Source organism: Microcaecilia unicolor, chromosome 9, assembly GCF_901765095.1.
Source record: "Microcaecilia unicolor chromosome 9, aMicUni1.1, whole genome shotgun sequence".
Lineage (NCBI taxonomy): Eukaryota > Metazoa > Chordata > Amphibia > Gymnophiona > Siphonopidae > Microcaecilia > Microcaecilia unicolor.
Window position 1 is genome coordinate 64,586,700 of NC_044039.1, and position 25,165 is coordinate 64,611,864.

General features: G+C 47.6%; 1 protein-coding gene across 2 annotated transcripts in view; it reads left to right on the top strand.

Moving 5' to 3' along the window:
* Window positions 1-25,165, top strand: part of ATXN10 (ataxin 10) — a 699,884-nt gene that overhangs the window by 53,550 nt on the left and 621,169 nt on the right. For both annotated transcript variants that reach the window (XM_030213944.1, XM_030213945.1), the window contains exon 2: window positions 20,826-21,011. In XM_030213944.1, coding sequence (XP_030069804.1) covers window positions 20,826-21,011 — 186 coding nt within the window. The remainder of the gene's footprint in view (window positions 1-20,825; window positions 21,012-25,165) is intronic.

A 25,165-nucleotide genomic window follows, 5' to 3' on the forward strand; every position in this document is an offset into this window, starting at 1 on the left:
GTGAGGCCTCGTGGGAGGCAGAGGAGGACCCCAGATATTTCTCTGATGAGGAGTCTTGTGGTCTTCCTTCTGATCCCACTCCTTCGCCAGAGAGAAAGCTTTCTCCCCCGGAGAGTGTGTCTTTCTCTTCATTTGTCCGGGAAATGTCTATGGCCATTCCCTTCCCAGTGGTTACTGAGGATGAGCCCAGGGCTGAGATGTTCGAGGTCCTGGACTCCTTCACCACCTGAGTCGTCCACTGGTCCCCATCATAATGTTCTGAAACAGACATTGATGGCGAACTGGACGAAGCCATTAAGTAACCCCACGATTCCCAAAAAGATTTGAGTCCCATTGCCTCATGACTCTGGAGTTGTTGTGGATCTGGCTCTCAAGAAAGTCAAGAGTACTAGGGATTACGCCTCGGTGCCCCCGGGGTGGGAGTCTTGGACTCTGGACTCTTTTGGGAGGAAGGCCTACCATTTTTCTATGCTGGTGTCCAAGATCCAATCCTACCAGCTCTGCACGAGCATCCACATGCGGAACAACGTGCGGCAGCTGACGGACTTGGTCGATACGTTCCCGTCGGAGCAGGCCAGGCCGTTTCAGGAGGTGGTCAGGCAGCTGAAGGCGTTTCGCAAATTCCTGTCCAGGGGTGTTTACGACACTTTTGATGTTGCGTCCAGGGCCGCTGCTCAAGGTATAGTGATGCGCAGACTCTCATGGCTGCATGCCTCTGACCTGGAGAATAGTCTATCAGCGGATTGCGGATGCTCCTTGCCGGGGGGGGGGGGGGGGGATAACATTTTTGGTGAGCAGGTCGAACTGGTGGTAGAACAGCTCTACCAGCGGGACACCGCATTCGACAAGCTCTCCCACCGGATGCCTTCAGCATCCACAGTTTTCTCAAATCCCTGCATTGGTGGACAATTTGCTCCAATTTGACCCTGGGACGTCCTTTTCAAATTCCTCAGCTGGAAAAAGTGCTGACTATGGATGCGTCTCTCGGTTGGGGAGCTCATGTCGATGGGCTCCACACCCAAGGATGTTGGTCCCTCCAGGAGACAGGTTTTCAGATCAACCTCCTGGTCTGGAACACGCTAAAGACTTTCAGAGATCGGCTATCCAACCAAATTATCCAAATTCAGACAGACAATCAGGTTGCCATGTATTACATCAACAAGCAGGGGGGCACCGGATCTCGCCCCCTGTGTCAGGAAGCCATCGGGATGTGGCTTTGGGCTTGCCGTCATGGCATGTTTCCTCAAGCCACTGTTATGTCTGGGAATGTGAGCCCTTGTGCCTCGACTGAGCATGGCGAAGATGGAGTGACACCGCACTCGGTCAGGCAGCCAGACAACCCCTAGCTTCACCTGGGAAGCAACCGCCGTTCCCAGGGAGTTGAGCCCCCAGGTGCAGGCGGCCACCAGGACTTCCGGAACCGGCGGGGTTGCACAGCCACTGACCCGACAGGCAGGGAGATCAGACACTGTCCAGGAGTACAGGAATCAACAGCGCAACGAATAGTCAGAGAAACAGTTTGAGGTATAGGCAGGCAGCAACACAGCGCGTAGTCAGGCAGCAATCCAGGGTCTGGTACACAGGAATCGCAGGAACAAAGATAGCCGGCTGTAGAACACAGACGTAGACCATGACCTCTAAGCACTAGAAGCCGAAGCATGGAAGGACTGGTGGCAGAGCTTTAAATAGTGTAGGAATTAGGCTCAAACATGTGCAGCTGTTCCAAGATGGCTGCCCTCATCAGAGGAGATGCTCTACGCCCAAATATGGGCTTCTTTCCTGAAGCTGCCCAACTTCAAGATGGCTGCCACAACCTGAGACGCCCATCACCAAGATGGCCGGCCTGTCCCACATCCAAAATGGCCGCCGCATCCTCGAATGCCCATACCCTGCGCAAGCAGGCTGTACCTCTGGAGGAATGTAACAGAGTGTAACAGCCACGTATCTGGCAGGCGTAAACAACAGTCTGGCCGACAGGTTGAGCAGGATAATGCAACTGCACGAGTGGTCCCTCAACTCGAGAGTTGTCCGCAAGATCTTCCAAGCGTGGGGCAACCCCTTGGTAAATCTTTTTGTCACTCAGGTCAACCACAAAGTCCCTCAGTTCTGTTCCAGACTTCAGGCCCACGGCAGGCTAGCATCAGATGCCTTTCTCCTTCATTCGGGGAAGGGCCTCCTTATTGCATATCCTCCCATACCCTTGGTAGGGAAGACTTTGCTGAAACTCAAGCAGGATCGTGGAACCATGATTCTGATCGCTCCCTTCTGGCCGCGTCGGATCTGGTTCCCTCTTCTTCTGGAGTTGTCCTCCAAAGAACCGTGGAGATTGGAGTGTTTTCCAACTCTCATCACTCAGAACGAGGGGGCGCTTCTGCATCCCAGCCTCCAGTCTCTGGCTCTCACGGCCTCGATGTTGAGAACGTAGACTTTGCCTCCTTGGGTCTTTCTGAGGGTGTCTCCTGAGTCTTGCTTGCTTCCTGGAAAGATTCCACGAAAAGGTGTTATGCTTTCAAATGGAAGAGATTTGCCGTCTGGTGTGACAGTCAGGCCCTAGATCCTCGTTCTTGTCCTACACAGACCCTGCTTGAATACCTTCTACACTTGTCCGAGTCTGGTCTCAAGACCAACTCGGTAAGAGTTCATCTTAGCGCAATTAGTGCTTTCCATTATCGTGTAGAGGGTAAGCCTATCTCGGGACAGCCTTTAGTTGTTCGCTTCATGAGAGGTTTGCTTTTGTCAAAGCCCCCTTTGCTTTTGTCAAAGCCCCCTGTCAAACCTCCACCAGTGTCATGGGAGCTCAATGTCATTATCACCCAGCTGATGAAACCTCCTTTTGAGCCACTGGATTCTTGCCATCTGAAGTACTTGACCTGGAAGGTCATTTTCTTGGTGGCAGTCACTTCAGCTCGTAGAGTCTGTGAGCTTCAAGCCTTGGTAGCTCATGCCCCTTATACCAAATTTCACCATAACAGAGTAGTCCTCTGCACTCACCCTAAGTTCTTGTCAAAGGTGGTGTCCATCTTAACCAGTCAATTGTCTTGCCAACATTCTTTCCCCGCTTCATACGCGCCCTGCTGAGCGTCAGTTGCACACATTAGACTGCAAGCGAGCATTGACCTTCTGTCTGGAGCGGACAAGCCCCTTCAGACAGTCCGCCCAAATGTTTTTCTTTTGACCGTAATAGAAGGGGAGTGGCTGTCGGAAAATGCACCATCTCATATTGGCTAACAGATTGCATTTCCTTCACTTATGCCCAAGCTGGGCTGACTCTTGAGGGCCATGTCACGGCTCATAGTGTTCGAGCCATGGCAGCGTCAGTGGCCCACTTGAAGTCAGCCACTATTGAAGATATTTGCAAGGCTGCAACGTGGTCATCTGTCCACACATTCACATCTCATTACTGCCTCCAGCAGGATACCCGACGCGACAGTCGGTTTGGGCAGTCGGTGCTGCAGAATCTGTTTGGGGTTTAGAATTCAACACAACCCCCCTAGACCTATTTTTATTCTGTTCCAGGCTGCACTTTCAGTTAGTTGTTTCTGTTTAGGCCAATCTCAGTTATGTCCTCGCCGTTGCGAGGCCCAATTGACCAATCTTTGTTGTTTTGAGTGAGCCTGGGGGCTAGGGATACCCCAATCGTGAGAACAAGCAGCCTGCTTGTCCTCGGAGAAAGCGAGGTTACTAACCTGTAGCGGGTATTCTCTGAGGACAGCAGGCTGATTGTTCTCACAAACCCGCCCGCCTCCCCTTTGGAGTTGTGTCTTCCCATGTCTTTTGCTTTCTATTGGACTGAGGAGCACGCTCGCGCTGCGGGCGGGAAGACGGTCACGCATGCGCGATGCATGCAGGTGCGCACGAGAGCTAGCAAACTTTTGTTGCTAGGAAGATCTTCCGATTCCTGGGGCTGCCGTGGGCGTCACCCAATCGTGAGAACAATCAGCCTGCTGTCCTCGGAGAATACCCACTCACTACAGGTTAGTAACCTCGCTTTATCATTAAACCGCTTAAACTCCTGAATAGGCTGTCTAACATCCTCCCTAATACCCTCATCCCCCAATAGTGTCTCAGTCATTCTCCAACCCCCCCTATGACCCTTCAATCCCATACCCTGTAGTTTAACCCAGGTTGGCGCATGGTCTGAGACACTGTTTCTAGTTCTGCCTTCTCCACCATATGCCATGCATTACGATGGATCCATATCCCATCTAATCTTGAATAGGACTGCGCTGCATGAGAGTAAAAAGTATAGTCTCACTGGGTGCCATGTAACAATCTCCAGCAATTCAACACCTCTAGCCCTTTCATAAGTTGCAACAAGGCTTTTCTCCTTTGTCCACTATGATAACTTCCCCCTTTTGAGTGATCCATCCTAGCGTCCAGGCCCAAATTGAAATCCCCCCCACAAAGCCCAACAGCTCCTCCTTTAGCTTTTGAAAAAAATTCCCCCTGATTCCCATTTGGAGCATAGATATTAATCAACGTAAGTTCCTTACCCTCTAACCAACCTCTAAGGGCCACACACCTCCCTTCCTTATCCCTAAACACCTGTTTAGTAACAAACCCACAGTTTTGCCTAATTAGGATAGCTATTGCCCCCACCCTCTTCGCCTCTGCCCCCTGATGTGTCACTACTTCTTGATACTGTCTACGGCGTAACATATGGGTATCCCGAGGTCGCAGATGAGTTTCTTGCAGAAATGTAACCTCCAATTTCAATCTCTCCAATTTTTTAAACACTCTACTACGCTTCCCATGGTTGTTTAATCCATTCACATTCCATGTACCTACCACCAAAGATATTTCCTTCCCTTCCCAACCCCCCTTCCCCCCCCATTAGTGCCGGACCCGCGTACTCACAGATCCGCCTTCCTCAAGGAAATGACTCACAGCCCATGGCCTAAAAACATCCCTTATTATTAACCCAATCCCTAACTGTCCTCTGTCCCCCTCTCCTCCCCTCCTCTATCTTCACTCTTTAAACTATCCCTTCTCTTCTGACCCCCCCCTTCAAGTCCCTCCCCAGAACCCCAACAACCATTCCCTTTATACCACCTCAGTCCTCTTTTGCAGGATGCCATTCGTATGCTGTTCATCTCCGCTCCTCCGCCTTTCAAGAAATGGACTTCACAGTTGTCTTCCCTCTCGCACCCTGCTTCTGCCATCTCGCGACCGGGACAGAATCTTTGACCCGCTCAGCCGTCTCCATCAGATTCGGAATTCCTTTGCATCCCAAGGCACTCAAAGCTGACCATGCCTCTTCTGGGGACTTGATCTTGCGGGATTTACCCTCCACTGTAAGCCACATAGCAAAGGAAAACAGCCACCTGTACCGTTTCCCTTTAGCTCTCATAAAAACAGTAACTTCCCTAAAGGATCTGCGTTTCTGCAAAGTGCTCCAGGCCAAGTCTTGATACCCCCAATTTTGCAGTTCTTACATTTGATTTCTCCTTGTTGTCTCGCCTTGGCCAAAATCATATCTTTTATAGGGAAATCAGCAAAACAAACCACAATATCCCTCTGAGCAAAGTCCTGCTGTGGTCCTGGCGCCCTATATGCTCGTTGTATTTGAAAATCAGACCGCCCACACCTCCCATCTGGATATAAAATGTACTCATACAGCTCCTCTATCACTGCCGAACAATTGACAAAGAGATCAGACTCCGGAATTCCCTTAAAACATAAATTATTTCTTCGGGACCTGTTTTCCAGGTCTTCCAACTGCTCCTTGACACTTTGGAGATATTCCTGTTCAGTTGTAAGCGCTTGGCGCACCAAACCCACTTCAGTCTTAAGGGTCTCTACCTCCTCCTCCACCTAACCAACCCGAGACCCTAAATCTCTCAACTCAGCATGGATGTCTCTCATCGCCATATGAATATCTTTCCGAACTCCAGCAAAATCCTCCCTCAGATCCTGGAACCATGCTTGTACCGCTCTATGCACCGGCTCCCCCATCCCATAGTCTCTCGCCTTCAGCTGACCAGTGCCTTCTGGGCACTGACTCCCAATGGCACCAGATCTACACACCCGGCTGCATCCTTCTCCAAGGAATCTCCTTCAGCCCGCACCACCAACTGAGCCTCTAGGTGCCCTGGGCCCCTCTGATCACCCTGATTTTTGGGCTGCTCCACTTGCCTTCCAGCTCCACTTGCCTTCCAGCTCCTTCTGTCATATCCTCCTCCAGATCGCCTCCTGAATCACTTAGCTCTCATCTCACCATTAAAGGAGCCTCCGATCTGCCTACAAAGCGACCTTGCCCCTGATCCTCTGCCTTCTCACCGCTCAGCATCCCTGGGGTCTCCTCATTATCCACCGAGCATTTCTGCCCTCCAGCCTTGCCAGACTGCTCCACGCAGCGTGCGGCTGCCGGCACCGCCATTTTGGCTGAGCACCGCTCTGACCTCACCACTAAGGACGCCGCCGATCTGCCTACGCGACGTCCTTGCCCCTGCTCTTCTGTCGGCTCGCGGAACAGCTTCCCTGGGAGCTCCTCATTGTCCACGGAGCACTTCTCCCCTCCCGCCTTGCCAGACTGCTCCATGCGTCGTGTAGCCGCCGGCGCCGCCATTTTGGCTGAGCACCTCTCCGACCCTACCTACATGGCTGCCGCCACTTTCTTTCTGGGGGGTCACAGAGAATTTGAATTTCTCTAACCCCTTCTTCGGGGGCATCCTTCCCAACTCTTCTACTCCTTTTTCCCCTCTCGAAACCGCAGCAGGAGAGGGTTTAAAGCACTTGTATTAGTTTGCCCTGACGGAGCTCGTTTTTCAAGCTCTCATCGCTCTGCGTGACGTCACTTCCTCCTGGAATTTGAGATTTAGTTACAGTATGTATTTTCATGTCTCTGAAAGAGGATGCAGTCTTTCTGCTTAGCTGGTCTCTCTGCCAGGCAATAAGTACAGTAATGTGCTCCTGTAACATAGTAAATGACAGCAGATAAAAGACCTGAATGGTCTGTCCAGTCTTCCCAATAATAATGAAAACACTTTACCCTACAAGCTCTCATTATACGTTAATAATTATGTTAAAACATTTTTTGTTTAATATTTTTTTGAAGGGTGCTCAGTTCACACAGATAAATAAATTTCCTTGTCATCAACAGCAGATGAATCCAGGAGCTGATGGGTTGTATCCGCCTACCAGCAGGTGGAGATAGAGAACACTGAAACAAGGCAGTTACACTGGACGTCCAGCTCCTTGCATCTTCAGTAAATCTCTATCTCCCAGCAGGTGTGGACGGATTCTTGTCAGCTCCTGGGTTTCTGCTTGGAGAGGCTCCTGGGTTTTTACCAGTTGAGCAGGAGGTGTGAGGCTGGTGGTGCCCACTTTGAGGGCATACTTGGTTTCCAGGTCCCTGCCTTACTCCCTTTCTCCTACCTTCTCAGCTTCTGTTCTGCTTGCTGTCTGACTACTTTCCTCACAGTTAAAATAAATAAATAAAGAAATAAAGACAGTCTAAAGAAGATTGAGCAGGTATTTGCTTGAGGCTCTCTTCTGACTTGGCAGATGCTGCAATTTCTCCTGAGATCGCTGTGACTGGGTGTGTGTCAGTGTGAACTGGGCTGTTTAGCTCCTCCTGGGAGGGTTCTAGCTGCTTCTCTTCAGAGCAGGGTGCGTTTCTTTTTTGGCACGGCGGCGCCATTTTGATTTCGGGGGTGATGGCAGCTGAGGCCGTTAAACTCTGCTTCCGCTGCGGGAAACGCAGAAACGCAGTGGGAGAGTGCAGCGCAAACTGCCTGGACGCTTCGGGGCAAGGCGCTGTAGCCGTTTCATCGGTTCGCATTGATTCCCGCCCTTCCGATTTTGCTGTGGCTGCCATTTTGGATTAGCCGGCTGAGGTGCGAATTTCAGCGGCAGACATTAGTGAGTGCAGGGGGGGGCCCGGTGTCTGCCGAGCTGCCAAGAGAGGCTCGAGCTTCTCCTGCCTCTGGTTCGGGGACGGAGAGGGTGAGTTATTTTCCCCTGAATTTGTTTTATTGCTGCACAGGGCGTTTCTTTTAAAGAGAGCTCTGCCTGAGTCCTCTGAAATTTATTTTCAGCCTGGGGATTCTGCTGCGGAGGCTCCGGGTTCTGCTAGCCTCCTGATGTCTTTGGCCCCTGTGATTTCTGTGGATTCTAAGCGCAGGCAGGTGTCTGCCTTCTCTGATGGCTCTTCTCTCCCGCCTCGTTCTCCTCCCCATTCCTTTTTTGGGGAGTCTGAGGGGTCTGCTAGGCCCTCGAGGAGTGAGGATCTGGAGGAGGCCTCTGTTTTGCCGCAGGAGTTGGATGACCCTAAGGCGGTTTGGATTTTTCACCGGGATGAACTGCCGTCTCTTATTTCTGATGCCTTGCAGGCTCTCAGCATTGAGGACCCTGAGGGGGGTATTGCTGCTTTTGTTAATCCCAAGATGGTTAGTACTAGGAAGCCATCTCGGGCTTTCCTGGTCCATGACTCCATTCAAGAGCTTATTTCGGCGCAGTGGTCTGAGCCTGATGGCACTTTGAAGGTAGCTAGGGCGATGTCCCACATTTACCCGGTTCCAGAGGCTCATTTGACTCTTTTTGGGTTGCCTAAGGTGGATTCGCTAGTAACAGCTGTTACTAATAAGACTACTCTTCCTGTGGAGGGAGGAGTTGCCTTGAAAGACATGCAGGACAGGCGTTTGGAGTCCTCCTTGAAACGCTCTTTTGAGGTTTCGGCCTTGCCTCTGCGGGCTGCTATTTGTAGTTCTTATGCCGCTCGAGTTTCGTTATCTTGGCTTCAGCAGTCTTCGGAGGGTTCTGTTCCTCTCTCTGAGGTGGCGCCTCGAATGGACTTGGCTTTGGCTTTCTTGGCTGATGCTCTTTATGATTTGGTTAGAGCATCGGCTAAGCAGATGTCTTTGGTGGTGTTGTCTCGGCGGCTCCTTTGGCTCCGTCATTGGGCGGCTGACATGGCCTCGAAGCAACGTCTGGTGAGGTTGCCTTTTCGGGGTACACTTTTATTTGAAGAAGACTGTTAAAGACCTTGGGGATTCTAAATTCCAGCGTCTTCTGACAGGCCGAGGCAGCCTTCCAGGACCGTTCCCTTCTCCTCCTCCTCTTCCTCTTCTAGGCCTTGCTTCCGAGTGGCTCAGAGATACCGTCCTGGGCAGTCTTTGGGTTTCCCTCAGCGCTCCCGTTTCCAACACAGATCTTCCTTTCGTTTTGACAAATGCTCTGGTGCGGCCGGTCAGTGGCAAGGAGTCCAGGGAACTGCGGCGCAATGATGGGCCGCCGGTCCACTCCTTGGTTCCATTTGTAGGAGGCTGTTTGTCCCTTTTTCTAGAGGAGTGGGCCAAAGTTACGTCATATCAGTGGGTTCTTGATTTGATCAGAGCCGGGTACCAGTTGGAGTTTGCGACTCCGGTAGGAGACGCTTTTGTGGAGTCCCGCTGCGGTACGGCTGTCAAGCGGGCAGCAGTCAGAGACACGTTACAGTCTCTGTTGGATCTCAGGGTGGTGGTTCCTGTTCCCCCCGATGAACGCTTTTGCGGTTGCTAGTCGATTTATTTTGTGGTGCTTCGCAAGGGCGGGTCCTTCAGACCCATTCTCGACTTGTGCAGAGTCAACGAGGCCCTCAGGATGCGTCATTTTCACATGGAAACCTTGCGTTCAGTCATTGCAGTGATGCAGCTAGGAGAGTTCCTCACTTCGCTCGACCGCAAAGAGGTGTATCTGCATATCCCGATTTGGCCTCCGCATCAGTGGTTTCTCCGGTTTGCTGTATTAGGCCAGCACTTCAAGTTTCATGCCTTGCCATTTGGGCTCGCCACAGCTCCTCGCACTTTTTCCAAGGTCATGGTTGTGGTGGCTGCTTTCCTTCGAAGGGAAGGTGTCAGAGTGCATCCTTATCTCGACGATTGGCTCATCCGGGCGGATTCGGAGACAGAGAGCCGACTTGCGGCAGCCAGAGTTATTTCTCTTCTCCAGTCTCTGGGCTGGGTGGTCAATTTCTCCAAAAGTCACCTGACCCCCTCGCAGTCTCTCAAGTATTTGGGGGTGCGTTTTGACACTGTGCTGGGGTTGGTCTTCCCGACAGCAGGTGGCTCAAGCTTCAGAGTCAGATTTGGCTTCTCTTGTGAATGTTGTGACCTCGGGCTTGGGATTATGTTCAACTTCTGGGATTGATGATGGCCACCCTGGAAGTGGTTCCCTGGGCAAGGGCGCATATACGTCCCCTACAGCGTTCCCTGTTTTCTCGGTGGTCCCCGATCTCTCTAGAGTATCAGCGCAGACTGCCGTGGCTCCCTGTGGCCAGGCGCAGCGTGGCTTGGTGGCTGTCCAACGACGTTGTGCCAGGGGATGCCGCTGGCACACCCGCTGTGGCGGTTAGTGATTACGGATGCCAGTTTAGCGGGTTGGGGGGCTCATTGTCTCGGCCACTTTGCTCAGGGTCTGTAGTCGCCCTCAGAAGTGATGTGGTCCATCAATCGTTTGGAACTGAGAGCAGTCTTTCTAGCTCTTCTTGCCTTCTGCAGGATTCTGGAGGGTCAGTCTGTGCGAGTTCTTTCAGACAACAAGACGACGGTGGCTTTCATCAACCGTCAGGGGGGCACGCAGTGCAGAGCTTTAGCGACGGAGGTGGCCCAGATTCTCGACTGGGCCAAGCGCCACCTGTTGTTGTTGTCGGCAGCTCATTGCCGGTCAAGACAACGTGCAGGCCGATTTCCTCAGCAGGCATCAGGTCGGCCCGGCGGAGTGGGAGCTAGCAGAGGAAGTGTTTTTTCAGATTTGTGCCAAACGGGGCACTCCACGGTTAGATCTCATGACGTCAGCTTCAAACGCCAAGGTCGATTGATTTTTCAGCAGAAGGAGGGATCCTTGGTCAGCAGGGCTGGATGCTCTCTTGCAACCGTGGCCTTCAGATCTCCTTTATGCGTTTCCTCGGCCCTTAATAGGCCGGCTTCTTCTTCGCATTTGTCTCCACCGTGGGAGGGTGATTCTGGTGGCTCCAGATTGGCTATGGCGTCTGTGGTATGCGGATCTGAGGCGAATGTTGGTGGCAGCTCCGTTTCGTTTGCCTCTTCGGCCGGGCCTCTTGCATCAGGGTCTGGTGGCTATGGAAGATTCCTTCCACTTTGGTCTTACGGCCTGGCTATTGAGAGGGCTAACTTGAGAAAAAAGGGATGTTCTAACAAGGTTATTGCTTCCCTTTTGCAGGCTTGCAAGCGGTCTACTTCTGTGGCCTATGCGCGTGCTTGGCGCACCTTTGAGGCGTGGTGTGCTATGAGGTCTGTTTCGCCGATGCTTTCTTCGGTCTCACAGTTGTTAGATTTTCTTCAGGACGGCTTACAGAAGGGTCTCGTTTACAATTCCCTTCGGGTTCAGGTGGCGGCGTTGGCTTGTTTACATGGCTGGTTTTTCTCTGGCTGCTCATCCGGATATTGCCCGGTTTCTGAGAGGGGATTTACATCTTCGCCGTCTTTTGCGGTTGCCGTGTCTGTCTTGGAACCTGGGGGTTGTGCTGAAAGCGCTCCAGAAACCCCCTTTTGAGCCTCTCAAGCGCGCTTCGGAGAAGGATTTAACTCTTAAAACAATTTTTTTGGTGGCTATGGCTTCCGCACGAAGAGTGTCGGAGCTTCAGGCTCTTTCCTGTCGGGATCATTTTTCTGCAGTTTTCTGAGTCCGGTGTTACAGTCCGTACTGTGCTTTCTTTCTTGCCAAAGGTTGTTTCAGCCTGTCATATCAGCCCATTTTTCTACCTTCTTTTCGTAAGGAAGACGTTCCGGATTCCTTTGGACAGTTGCGTCTTTTGGATGTCCGCAGGGCTCTTTTTCAGTACTTGCAGATGTCGAATGATTTCAGGTCTTCTGATCACCTTTTCATTCTGTTGGCGGGACCAAGGCACGGTTGTCTGGCGTCTAAATCCACCATAGCTCGCTGGATTAAGGAAGTTATCTTTTCTGTTTACCTGCTGGCCAGTAGATCTCCACCAGAAGCATTTAAGGCGCATTCCACGCGGGCGATGTCTTCTTCTTGGGCTAAAAACGGGTGTCTTTTCTCTTCAAGAGATCTTTTGTGTGGCTACCTGGGCTTCTCAGCTTTCCTTTGTTCTGCATTATTGGCTGGATGTTGCAGCGCAACAGGATGCTCATTTTGGGGCACAGGTTCTTTCTCGCGGGGCTGCATGTTCCCACCCAAGTTAGGGAGTGCTTTGGTACATCCCATCAGTTCCTGGATTCATCTGCTGTTGATGACAAGGAAGGAAAAATTAAGACTAACTTGATAATTTTCTTTCCTTTAGTCACAGCAGATGAATCTAGGATCCCTCCCTGTCTGTCTTTGTTTGATACGGATGCTTTATTTATTTTTATTTTTATTTTTATTACATTTGTACCCCGCGCTTTCCCACTCATGGCAGTCTCAATGCGGCTTACATATTATATACAGATACTTATTTGTACCTGGAGCAATGGAGGGTTAAGTGACTTGCCCAGAGTCACAAGGAGCTGCCTGTGCCTGCAGTGGGAATCGAACCCAGTTTCCCAGGACCAAAGTCCACCACTCTAACCACTAGGCCACTCCTCCACTGAGGAGTCTGGCACAGGTTTTGAAGATTTTGCAGATGTTCTAAATAAATGCAGTCAATCTTTATAATTGCTGTTTTCAAGCAGGAGGTTGAGTAATTCCCTCCTTCGTTTATATTGTTCCAGTTCAGGGAGTGGTTGTTCACTGTGAGGAAAGTTCATGTTGTGTTGTGTTTGTTCTACGTTCTGCTTTGGAAGTTTCGTATACTAAAGATGCAAGGAGCTGGATGTCCAGGGTCACTGCCTTGTTTCAGTGTTCTCGATCTCCACCTGCTAGTAGGCGGATACAACCCATCAGTTCCTGGATTCATCTGCTGTGACTAAAGGAAAGAAAATTATCAGGTTAGTCTTAATTTTTCCATACAATTGTCTGGGTCAAGAACCATCATCGCACCATTTATGTTCTTTAAACGTGCAGACTTACCACTCCCATCTGTACTTAACAATGATACCTACATAACCTAGTATCATCCATAACATCACAATAAATGTAATAACATGCAACTTTGCACAGGAAATGCTAAGGGCCCTGTTTACTAAGCCAAACTAACTTTTAACGCATGCTAAAAACGCAAGCGCACCTTAGTAAACAGGGTCCTAAGTGTGTTCAAGATGCTATAAATGCATGTAGTATGCATGGTGAGTTGGAATGTGTTTTTTTTTTCTTTTTGTGGTGGTGGTGAGGGGGGGGGGTCAATATAAGTCATACTTTGTCTTTATTTGTAGTTGCTGCTTTCTTAAGAAGATACTTGAAACTTGGCAATGAGTAGAGGAAACGTACATTGTGTTTTCATAGATTATTTTATACTTTGGGTGGTGGATCTGGACTGAGAAACATATATTTTCTTGCACCAGCTCGGTTAATGGCAGTGACATCACATGACTATCATTTTGATTTCTGGAACACAATTGAACAGAATTGAACAGCTTTAAGATAAGGTGTGATCTTTGTACAAAACTTATATAAACGATGGATTTATGTCAATTTTTGTTTTGGTGAGCGCATTTAATGCATTTATAGCATCTTGAACAGACTTAGCATTTTCTGTGCAAAATTGCATGTTATTTTATTTATTGTGATGGTTATGGATGACACTGGGTTATAATGAGTACCATCATTAAGTGCTGATGGGGTGGTAGGTCTGCACGTTTAAAGAACATACGTGGTGCAATGATAGTTCTTGACTCAGCCAGTCGTATATTCATTTATTTGACTGATGTGTGAACTGAGCATCCTTCAAAGGAATATTAAACAAAAATGTTTTAACATAATTATTAATGTATTATGAGAGTTTGTAGGGCAAAGTGTTTTCTTAATTATTGAATAGGTTTAATGAGATATTTTGTACTTAAATGCCCTCCCGCGGTAGGTGGTGGAAATGAAAGCGGTAACGGAATTCAAACATGCGTGGGATAAACATAAAGGAATCCTGTTCAGAAGGAATGGATCCTAAGGAGCTTAGCCGAGATTGGGTGGCACAGCCGGTGGCGGGAGGCGGGGATGGTGCTGGGCAGACTTATACGGTCTGTGCCAGAGCCGGTGGTGGGAGGCGGGACTGGTGGTTGGGAGGTGGGGATGGTGCTGGGCAGACTTATACGGTCTGTGCCAGAACCGGTAGTGGGAGGCGGGGCTGGTGGTTGGGAGGCGGGGATAGTGCTGGGCAGACTTATATGGACTGTGCCCTGAAAAGGACAGGTACAAATCAAGGTAAGGTATATACAAAAAGTAGCACATATGAGTTTATCTTGTTGGGCAGACTGGATGGACCGTGCAGGTCTTTTTCTGCCGTCATCTACTATGTTACTATGTATTTGTTTAATTTTTGAGGTATTGGGGTAAAAATCTTTTTCTCTTAAATTGATGGTATACAACTAGCAATGAATGTGATATAAAATACTTGATCATTGTCTCGTTTGCATTTCTGGGACATAGACCGTTCAAGGGTCCACTGCTTATTTCAAGGATAAGTAGCATAAAATCTATTTTACTGTTCTGAGATCTTGCCACTGTTGGAGACAAGGCACTGGGCTTGACGGACCTTCGACTTTGATACAGCGCTGTTCTTCAGTGTTACATCAAGGAATTTATTTTTAAAATGCTACATTTAATGCTACTTGCGGCCAAAACACGGCTCTTGTTGAGTCATTCATACCTTCAATGAGACCTTGATTCCTATAATTTTGTACTACACTCTTGAGTTGGGACTTTTTGTCACCTTTGCTGTTTATTCTTTTGTTTAGAGCACAGAGCAGACTACATATTTAAGGCGGTCTTTTACGAAAGCTTAGCTTGACTTATCTGCAGCAGGGCCCATTTTATTCCTATGGGCCTTGCTGCAGATAACTCGAGCTAAGCTTTAGTAAAAAACCCTCTCAATTGCATAAAATTTGTAATGCATTTATTTCTTACTAAATCAGGAACTTACCACCGTTGTGATGATACCTGGTAAATATGTGTTACATTTAACTTAATGTGATATAGCTAAGGCTTATATTCAAGTCAGTTTTTCCACTCTTACACAGGGGAGTAGAGCTATGACTTAAGAGCTAATGGTTTAAGGTGCCCTTTGACTAAGCTGCATAGGTGCCTACACGTGCCAATTCGGATCTACCGCCTGGCTACTGTGTGGCCCGGGCAGTAATTTCATTTTTTACGTGCCCACTACTCACGCTGGAAAATATATTTTATTTTATGGCACCAGTGCTAACCGGCATTGTACACGTGCTGACGATTACGCACTTTAACGTGTGAGACCTTACTGCTAAGTGAATGGGTGGCAGTAAGGTCTCGGGCCCAAAATGGACACACCAAATTTCATTTCGCTGCACGTCCGTTTTCAGCCCCCCCCCCCCCCCCCCCAAAAAAAAGGGGCCTTTCCATAGCGTCCCACAGATCAATCCAGAAACTGGTGGGTTATGTCCCTCTGCCAGCAGGTGGAGATAGAGAGAACTTCCGAGGTTCACTATATGTGGTCATGCGCAGCCACCTAAACCCCAGTATTCTCTCTGTCTAGCAGGTGGATGGTCATAACTCTGCAGCTCTGGATTTGGGGCTCCTCACCCATTCCCTCAGGCCAAGTTGAGGGTCCCTTAGGGGGTTGAGGGCTCACTGCGGTGGTGAGCTGGGTGAACCTGGTGGGGCCAGGTCTCTCCCCCCCACCCCCCTGCAGAACCCCCATTGGCAGCTTACATGAGTTTAAAAAAAAAAGGCTTTGCACTCACAGTTAGGGCTTCGTTCTGGCTGGGGCAGTGGTGGGAAAAAGTGCCTGGTTATTAGTGTGTGTGTGGGGGGGGTGAATACTTTGGTACTTCAACTGGGAGCAGATGGCAGCTCCCTCAGAGGCAGACAAACGGTGCTCCCGGTGTGGGAGCCGGAGAGCAGCGTCGGGAACGTACTCGGCCTGCCCTCGCAGCTCCCGGTCTGGGGAGCAAGTTGTGGAGTCGCGGGACTGCTCAGCTCAGAGCGCGGAGTCGGCGGCACCATTGTTTTTCAGGCCTGCTTCGTCCCGCCTCGCAGCAGACGATTTTGGTGCCATTTCTCGGGCGCTGCTAGCATTGCAATCGGCGGCCTCCCCTCTCGGCGCTATGAGTTCCCACCAGGCGGCGGATGCTATGTTGTCAGTAGCTCCAGATGAGGGGGACAGCAGAGCAGCATCAGTCTTGGGGGGGGGGGGGGGGTCACGCTCCATGTCCAGCGCAGCTGATCCGGTTTTGGGTTCTGACACCATTTTGAATTTCTCCCCGCGTGGTACAGAGGGGGGAGACTTTGGCGATGGGGACTTTGACTGCAGCAGCGTCTGCTGCCTCTCAGGAGGGAGCCAAGGATTCAGATGTCATGCAGTTTTCACCGGAGTTTGTGCTTTAAATGCACAAGGTGTTTTTACTTAAGTGTCACTTCCAGAGCAAGTGGCCGCATCCCCTCCCTTAGTAGCCAAACGTCCATGGTTCAAAGCGCGGGGCTTGGATTCTATCTGTGTGTTTGGAGGTAGATGATGGCCAAGTGTCAGGAGTTTCCTGAATAGCCCACTCAGATTCTCTTGAGGAAGGCAAACTGGCCTCTGACGGGGGAGATGAACCCATGGCGGCGCGTTTATTCCGCCAGGAAGAGCTGCCAGCTTTGATAGTGCGGGCTGTGGAAGTCTTGAACATCTCTGTTCCAGACAGCGGTCTTCCTTCTTCAGTTACCCCATCTATTATGTCATGGACTAAGCAGCCTCCCAGGACTTTTCACATTCATGAGGCAATGAAGGTGCTCACTGCGGCTCAGTGGGACACGCTGGAGGCAGGATTGTGCATGGCCAGGGTTATGGCGCGCCTTTATCTGCTCCCTGATGCAGAACGGGAGGCTTTCCAGCTGCCTACAGTGGATTCCTTAATCACTGCACTCACTAAGAAGACTACATTGCCGGTGGAAAGTGGCACAGCTCTTAAAGATCCTCAGGATAGGAAATTGGAGTCTTCTCTGAAGATGTCTTTCAAGATGGTGGCATTGTGTATGCAGGCTTCTGTCTGCAGTTCCTATGCGGCCAGAGTGTGTCTGTCCTGGGTGCAGAAAGCGGCCTCCTCGGGGGAGCTCGTTGAGGTTTTGCCTTCACTTGAGGCGGGCCTCGCTTACCTGGTGGATTTGCTTTATGATCTCCTTCAAGCCTCGGCTAAGGAGGTTGCTTTATCTGTAACGGCTCGCCGCTGGTTGTGGCTTCGTCACTGGTCGGCAGATACAGCGTCTAAATCTCGTTTGGCACGTTTGCCATTCAGAGGTAAGCTGCTCTTTGGGGAGGATTTGGACAAGAATCCCCAGAATCTAGGAAGCCACCTGCTTATTACATACAAGAGTCCCAAAAACGTCAGCCTGGCGCTGGTTACAAAGTAAAGTACACAATGTCCACCAGTGAAGACCAAAATATGTGACTTCTCAAAAAATGTGGAAAATGTCTCATACACTCCTGTGGGAACACTCTCACTTTTCAGGTGCACAAAGTGCAAAAAGTAATCATAGACATAAAAAAACCCTTAAATACTTTTTTTGTTTTTTAAATATGCAAAAAAGTGTATAAAATATATCTATATATATAAAACTCACCCTCAACGTTCTATTTTGACTGACATCACTGAAGCCAGGTTCGTAAGTTCGAAGCTGTGAAGCCACGAAACTCACACTCTGGGCCCCGCCCTCGTGTCAAACGTTATGACGTTGAGGGCGGAGCACATTCTCACCTCCAACGTTCTACTGCACTGTAGCTCTGCTCCGCCCTCGCGTCAAAACGCGATGACGTCGAGGACGGGGCAGACGTTACTCTATGGGTTCGTACTGCAGGGGCATTGATATCACGCTAAAATCTTCTGTTTCTGTTTCGGCAGGTCAGTGGGGTGGGGGGCCTTCGGAGAGGGGGGAACGCCGGCAGTGATGACATGGGTGGGGGTGGAAGGGGGTGCACTGGCAACAGAGACATCGGGGGGGGGGAAGGGAACGATGACGGATGCTGGGGGGCGTGGCAAAAGGGGCAGGGTGAGAAGACATTCGCAGGGAGGCTGCAGGGGGGGCAGGGACACAATATAATCGCTGGCTGGCTGCACGGGTGGGGGGGCCAGGAGACACACCAAAATCGCAGGGTGGCTGCAGGGGGGCAGGGGACACAGGAAAATCACTGGCTGGCTGGACGGGGGGCAGGGGAGACAGCACAATCGCTGGGTGCCTGGAGGGGGGGGGGCAGGGGACAGAGGACAATAGCAGGGTGGCTACAGGGAGATCAGAGGAGATAGGATAATCACTGGGTGGCTGGAGGTGGGGCAGGAGACAGACAACAAATGCAGGGTGGCTGGGGGGGGGGCAGGGAATATAGAAGACTCACTGATGGAACACTTGCATTCAAACAAGCTGAAACTACAGGAAGTAAAATGTCGAAGGACCGACTGACGATCCTCTTTGCTGCAATATGGATGGGAGTGAGAAGTTGGAACCACTTGTCATTGGAAAGAGCAAACAGCCCCATTGCTTCAAGAATGTTAAGCGACTTCCTGTGTCATAAGAGGCTAACGCAAATTCATGGATGACTGGGGAAATTTGGAAGCAGTGGCTAAAGAAGTTAGACACTAGAATGGGGGCACAAAAGCTTCAGATTTTGTTGCTTTGTGGTAATTGTGCTGCACACAGAGATGATGTCAGGCTGTCTAACGTCAAGGTGGCCTTCCTGCCACCAAACACTACCTCTCTGATCCAACCTATGGATCAGGACATAATAGCCAATTTTAAACAACATTATCGGGCTCTTGTGCTGTGTCGTCTGATGAGTGTTATGGATGACCAGACTGGCAAGGATAAACATGCTGTTGAACTAGCTCGTAATCTATCACTGTTGGATTCCCTACATATGTAGAAAGAAGCCTGGAATCATATTACACAGGCAACCATTGTGAACTGCTACAAGTGGGCAAGCTTTGTTATGGATGTGGAGAGGGATGAAACAGATGCAGCTGTTGCAAACGTGTCAGATGAACAGGTTATTGACCTCCCAGCTGGTATTACTGAAGAGGCGTTTCATCACTATGTAGCTGTTGATTACGATCTACAAACAGATGATGACAGCACTGATGTCGAGATATGCACCTACATGCAGGCAACGGCTGATGATAAAACAGATGATGAAATGAGCAGCGAGGCACATGCTGACGAAATTCTACAACCTCCTCCTGTCACTTTTGCAAGAAGCGCTGGAGAGTTTCAACACCGTGCGTGCTAACTGGAGGTCACTGGATGTCAGTGCTATGACAGTTTTTACCGTCTGGCAGGCGTAGTCTATGGAACTCACAGACACAAGAGTGTACAGAGGACTATGACTGATTTACTTCAAGTAAGCCTGTCAGTTAACTGAGACTGTATAACGTCGGTTAATGGAGACTGTATACTGTACGTATAATAAACAGTACTGTACATATGTTTATCAGATGTCAAGCTTCTTTTGGTCACAACGGTTATGCACGCTGTGGTTAACTGCATGTATTTCTTTGGTCCCAGACCCTTGCACTTAAGTGGATTGCATATATATATATATATATATATATATATATATATAATATATATATATATATATATATATATATATATATATATATGCATGCAAAACCGGACTGGATCAATGTGTCCTCCTTTTTCTGGAGCCATATGGTAACCCTATCTCTGGGAATTCCAAGCCTCATTCTGGCACTTCAATTGCCTCTTTCAGTTGATTCCAAGCCTCATTTTGGAGTCACCAGATATTTTGACTACACTCCCTCAGGAATCCCATGGCAAACTTCTTCCATGCCCAACGTAACCCCACAATCCCCATTCAGATCAGAATTAGCACATTTCTCTATGGAAGTCATATAATACTGTATACTGTACGTATAAACAGTACTGTACATATGTTTATCAGATGTCAAGCTTCTTTTGGTCACAACGGTTATGCACGCTTTGGTTAACTGCATGTATTTCTTTGGTCCCAGACCCTTGCACTTAAGTGAGAACCGGCACCTTTTCCAGTGTCTGCTAAACTTGACCCATGGACCACAAGTTTTAATGAACGAGCTCAGGCTCAACACACCAATTCTGCCTTGTCATAGATTCTGTGACTGGTTGCAGGGGGCCTGGCTATTGTGGGGTGAGTCCCTCAGTGATCACCCCACCCCTGAAGGGTGGCCTGGCATTTGAGTACCGGCACCTTTTTTTGCTAGAAAAATTGCACTGGGGTCATGTATGCATTGTGTTACACATGCAAGCATTGTCCATCTCTATATCCCAAATGAAAAACAGTTGAGAGCCACTGGTCTAGCCCTAAGAGTTGCAGGTTCTTTAAAGAAGCAAAAAAAGTCCAGAATGAAACTCTGACTCACTTTCAGCTCTAAGGAAAAAAAAAAGTTTAATTCTGGACTCCTCCCCCCACTTAAAGAGCTTAGATCTCTTAGGGCTAGACTGACTATTGGTCTGGGCTGTTCTAGCAGGACTCAAGGAAAGGAAATGAGCAAGTAAAATAATTTCACCACAAATTCTGTAAATGAAAATATGATAATGTACAGGAGTAAATTCCTTTTTTCAGACATGTCAGTTTTTTGTCCCACTTGACCAAAATGATTAACAATGTTTTCTTCTGGTAGAAATAATTCCATCAAGGAATATTACTTTTCTGTGCAGTAATTTTATTTTTACAGAATAATTTATGATTCTGCATATGTGACTCAAACTTAAAATTGGTAGATTCTTTTGTGCTGTGTCTGAATTCAGAGTTCTATTGTAATTTTCATATATGTATTTTCATATTTCAGAGAAATGGCAGAAGAAAATATATTTCAGAGTCTCTTACAATTCCTCTCAAAAGCTATCCATGAAATTGAGCTGGCCAGCAAGTGTTCTTGCAAACATCTGGATGCATGGCTGCAGTTTACTGCTGAATGTTTCAGATGCCAACGGAATGCATGTGTGAATTGTAGCAAGAACCAGGGTATCATGAGGTAAGCGTATTATCATTGGTGTATATGCTACAAAATAAAACACTGTCAAGAAATTGATGCCAGTATATAAAGGGCATGTGAAATAATTTTGATATTGCCAGATGTTTGAAGCAGTAGTACCATAGTCATATTTTTCCTGCTTATTTTTTTTTTTTTGGTTGGGGGGGTGAGTGAGGCAAGGAGCATGGTGGTCATATTAGCAATGAGCAATGGGAGGAAGGGACCCAATTCAGTATCCAAAGGTTTCCCCCCCCCCCCACACACACAAGACTACAACTGTTGATTTCAGATTTAGGTCACATTACATTCACATATAGTAGGCATTTCCCTATCTTCAGAAGGTTTAAATTAGGCAATGGAGGATTAAGTGACCTTACATAAGGTCATAAGGAGCATCAGTAGGATTTGAACCCTGGCTTCCATTTCAAACTACATGTGAATAAAGTATTTCTCAACTATTAATGCTGATGTATATACCCCCCTGATGCAAGCATGATGCCAGAACATGGGTTTTAATTAAGTTATATTTGGATTATGTTGTGTATGACGGTTTTGTATAGCAGTTGTTTTAATGTATTCTTAAATTAAAAGCTGATAAATATATTACCTAAGTAGTTTTGTGTAGGCCTTTGCTCTTTTCATTTGGAGGTTTCAAATTTGCAAAAGCTAACTTCTTCTATTTTCTTTCCTCACATGTAAACTATCTTGCAAAGTAAATTTGCATGACTGAATTTGGTCTTCAGTTAGATTGCAAAATGTCAAATGCAAGAAAAATCCCAAAAAATATATTTTGCTAAAGAATGCCTATAAACAAAGACCAACTGTGTATTAGAAAATTTCTTAAATAAATAAAACCTCAACTGCTATAGGGGGCTCCCACAATGTAACCACCCAAAAAGTGGCTTCTATCACTGGTTTCTTTACTGAAAACTTGAAAAAAAGAAACAGCAGAAAACAACTTAAATGGAGAAAAAAAAATGATGTTCCCAAAAAAACAGAAGATCACTAAACAATATAGTCTTTATTTCAGTAGACATTCAACAACCCCAAAAATTTCTACATTGAACTCAGAAAAAACTTTTAAATTGAAAAAAACACCCTTGTGCACAATGAACTTATCTCCATAACTGTGAGGCAAGATGTCGACCTTCAGATTTCAACAGGCGATTCCAGACATAGCCATCATCCAACATAGCACAATCCACATTGTCGCACAGGTGAACAAAATCTTCGACAAGGGCTCCCTTGTTTTGTGTTCTTCGTTAGGAGGGAGATCTGAGCATTCTTACAATAAGATTCCAAAATGACGAACAGTGGGTTAAAAACGCTCTCAAACAACATTTTTACCATAAAAGTTAGTTGGAAACTCATCATGCCATGGTGAAAAGAAATTTCAGAGACTTCACAAAAAATAGTTGATGATAATCTGTTTGGACAGGGTTAGAAGACCATTTTTAAACATTTGAGTCTGTTGGTTGTCTGCGAGTCTAAAAATGGGCACACATTATACTTTAAGGCAAGCATAAATGTTAGCTTTCACACCTTTTCTGAAGCAGATGTGTCAGCTAAACTTCTCATTTTGAATCTTGAGTTTGCATCAGTGATTTGAAGGGGCATATTCTTTTCTGGTTTATATATCCCCCCTCAAAAGTTCCCAAAAAATGTATTTATTTTCATTAATTTGTTGCCACACACCTTGTAATCTGAGACCAATTCACATACATTATTTAATCCACATACATTATTCACCTGCACATATAATTTACCCTCAGTCTAGCCACTCACATTTATTGATTCCGGTGTATACTTATCTGTTTGTATGTCCTGTCTTTATGTCGGCAAATTCCTATTAAGACATTTCAATGTATTGTGTTGACACTGTATCAGATTGGTTTGAATGTTTTACTGTGTTGCCTATTTAGGTGCATCATCTACAGTACTGTTTTAATTTGTATATTACTGTATCATATTGTTATTACTATGATGTAATTTGCTTATATCCAAGTATACCTGTGCTATGCCTGTTGTGCACCAACTTTGGTTGAATCCCTTCATAAAGGCAGTTCGTAAATTGTATTTATTTATTGTATACAGAACTTATAGTCGGCAAGTACCAATACAGTTCACTGCGGGTTGCAAAGTAAAAGAGTGAACACAATGTTCAGAAATACAATTTTATTAAACCTACCACACTCAACAACATAATATAACTAGCACAGCAACTCAAAAGATTCTACTACATATTTCCTAAACAAAAATGTCTTAAGCAATCCCCCACAAAATAATAAAAACGGTACTAATCCATAGCTCAAACAGCAATGAGTTCCAGAAGGTTGGAGCCTGATGGTGAGTGACAAAAATTTAGTATATCTGACCTTCCTGACTGCAGAAAAGGACATTAAATATTGACATTGAAACTGACCTGATTTAACCTCTAAGAATACATTCATCGCTGCAGTTAAATAAAAGGGAGCCTCACCCTGCAGCATCCTAAAAACTGTAATTCCTAACTGAAAATAAATCTGAGCCTTTGATGTAATTCCAAAAAATAGGAAGACAGAGGCTTGAATTTATTCAAAGAGACAATCAAGCGAAAGGCAGTATTCTGGACTACCTGCAGGCCTCACTACAGACAACATACATTAAGTTGCAATAATCTTAAAATAGCTAATTCTGGACATCCAGGTTCTGTAAAATTTGGCACTCACACAGGCAAAACCAGAATGCTGCTGCTTCTGTTGAAAGTTTTCTTACTGAAATGACTGTCGGAAGTGCTGATATTTGTATAAGGATTCACAGGAATACATATGAATAATTTGCAGAAGGCACTCTGTTCAAGTTTTACTTAATCTTGAGTGTACTATGAGCGGTGTACAATGTCAAAATTATGAGGTGGGAGAAAGAAAAGGAACTACATTAATGATAGGAAAGAGCTAGAGAAGCCCCCTCCCCCCGAAAAGTGGGAAAGGGAAGTGGGACTTGATATACTGCCTTTCTGAGGTTTTTGCAACTACATTCAAAGCGGTTTACATATATTCAGGTACTTATTTTGTACCAGGGGCAATGGAGGGTTAAGTGACTTGCCCAGAGTCACAAGGAGCTGCAGTGGGAGTCGAACTCAGTTCCCCAGGATCAAAGTCCACTGCACTAACCACTAGGCCAGTGATGGCGAACCTTTCAGAGACCGAGTGCCCAAACAGCAACTCAAAATCTAATTATCGCAGGTGCCGGTACTCATTATGGGCGGGGTCACCACATGTGACTCCACCCCTATGATAGCCACACCCTTTACACCAGCCATGGCACATATAACAGACATCATTGAAACTATTATACTAGTGTAGGAGAAAAAAATAACATGATTTGTTTTCATTATAAATCATTTCTGTAAGCTGTTACAGCTCCAGTATACCCAGTGCAAAATAAGACAGCAGATGTAAATTCTCAAATTGGACATATTCCAAACACTAAAATGAAAATAAAATGATTTTTTCTACTTTTGTTGTCTGGTGATTTTGTTTTTCTATCCATATTGGTCCGAGTCTCTGATTATGCTTCTCTCTATCTGTTCTCTTAACTCCGTTTCCAGGGCTTTCTTTCCATTTATTTCTTTACTTTCCTCCTTTCTTCTTCATTTCTTGCCCTCCATCCATAAGTAAAAGCTGGGTCCTCCTCTGTGGAATTGACTGGAGAAGGTATAATGTGGATCCAGCTTTTGCCTATTTTCTCCATCCATGTGCAGTTTTTCTCCTCCCTGCCCTCCCCTCCATCCACCCATGTCCAGCCACCCTCCTCTCCCCCTCCCACCCAGCACCAGGCATCAAGCACCCCTCCCTCCCTCCCACCCTGCATCAAGCACCAGGCACACCTCCCACCCAGCACCAGGCATCCCACCCAGCACCAGGCACCAAGCATCCCTCCCTCCCTCCCACCCAGCATCAAGCACCAGGCAGGCAGGCATCCCTCCCTCCCACCCAGCATCAAGCACCCACCCAGCATCAAGCACCAGCCACCCCTCCCTCCCACCCAGCACCAGGCTTCCCACCCACCCAGCATCAAGCAACAGGCACCCCTACCTTCCTCCCACCCAGCACCAGGCATCCCACCCAGCACCAAGCACCCCTCCCTCCCTCCCTCCCACCCAGCATTAAGCA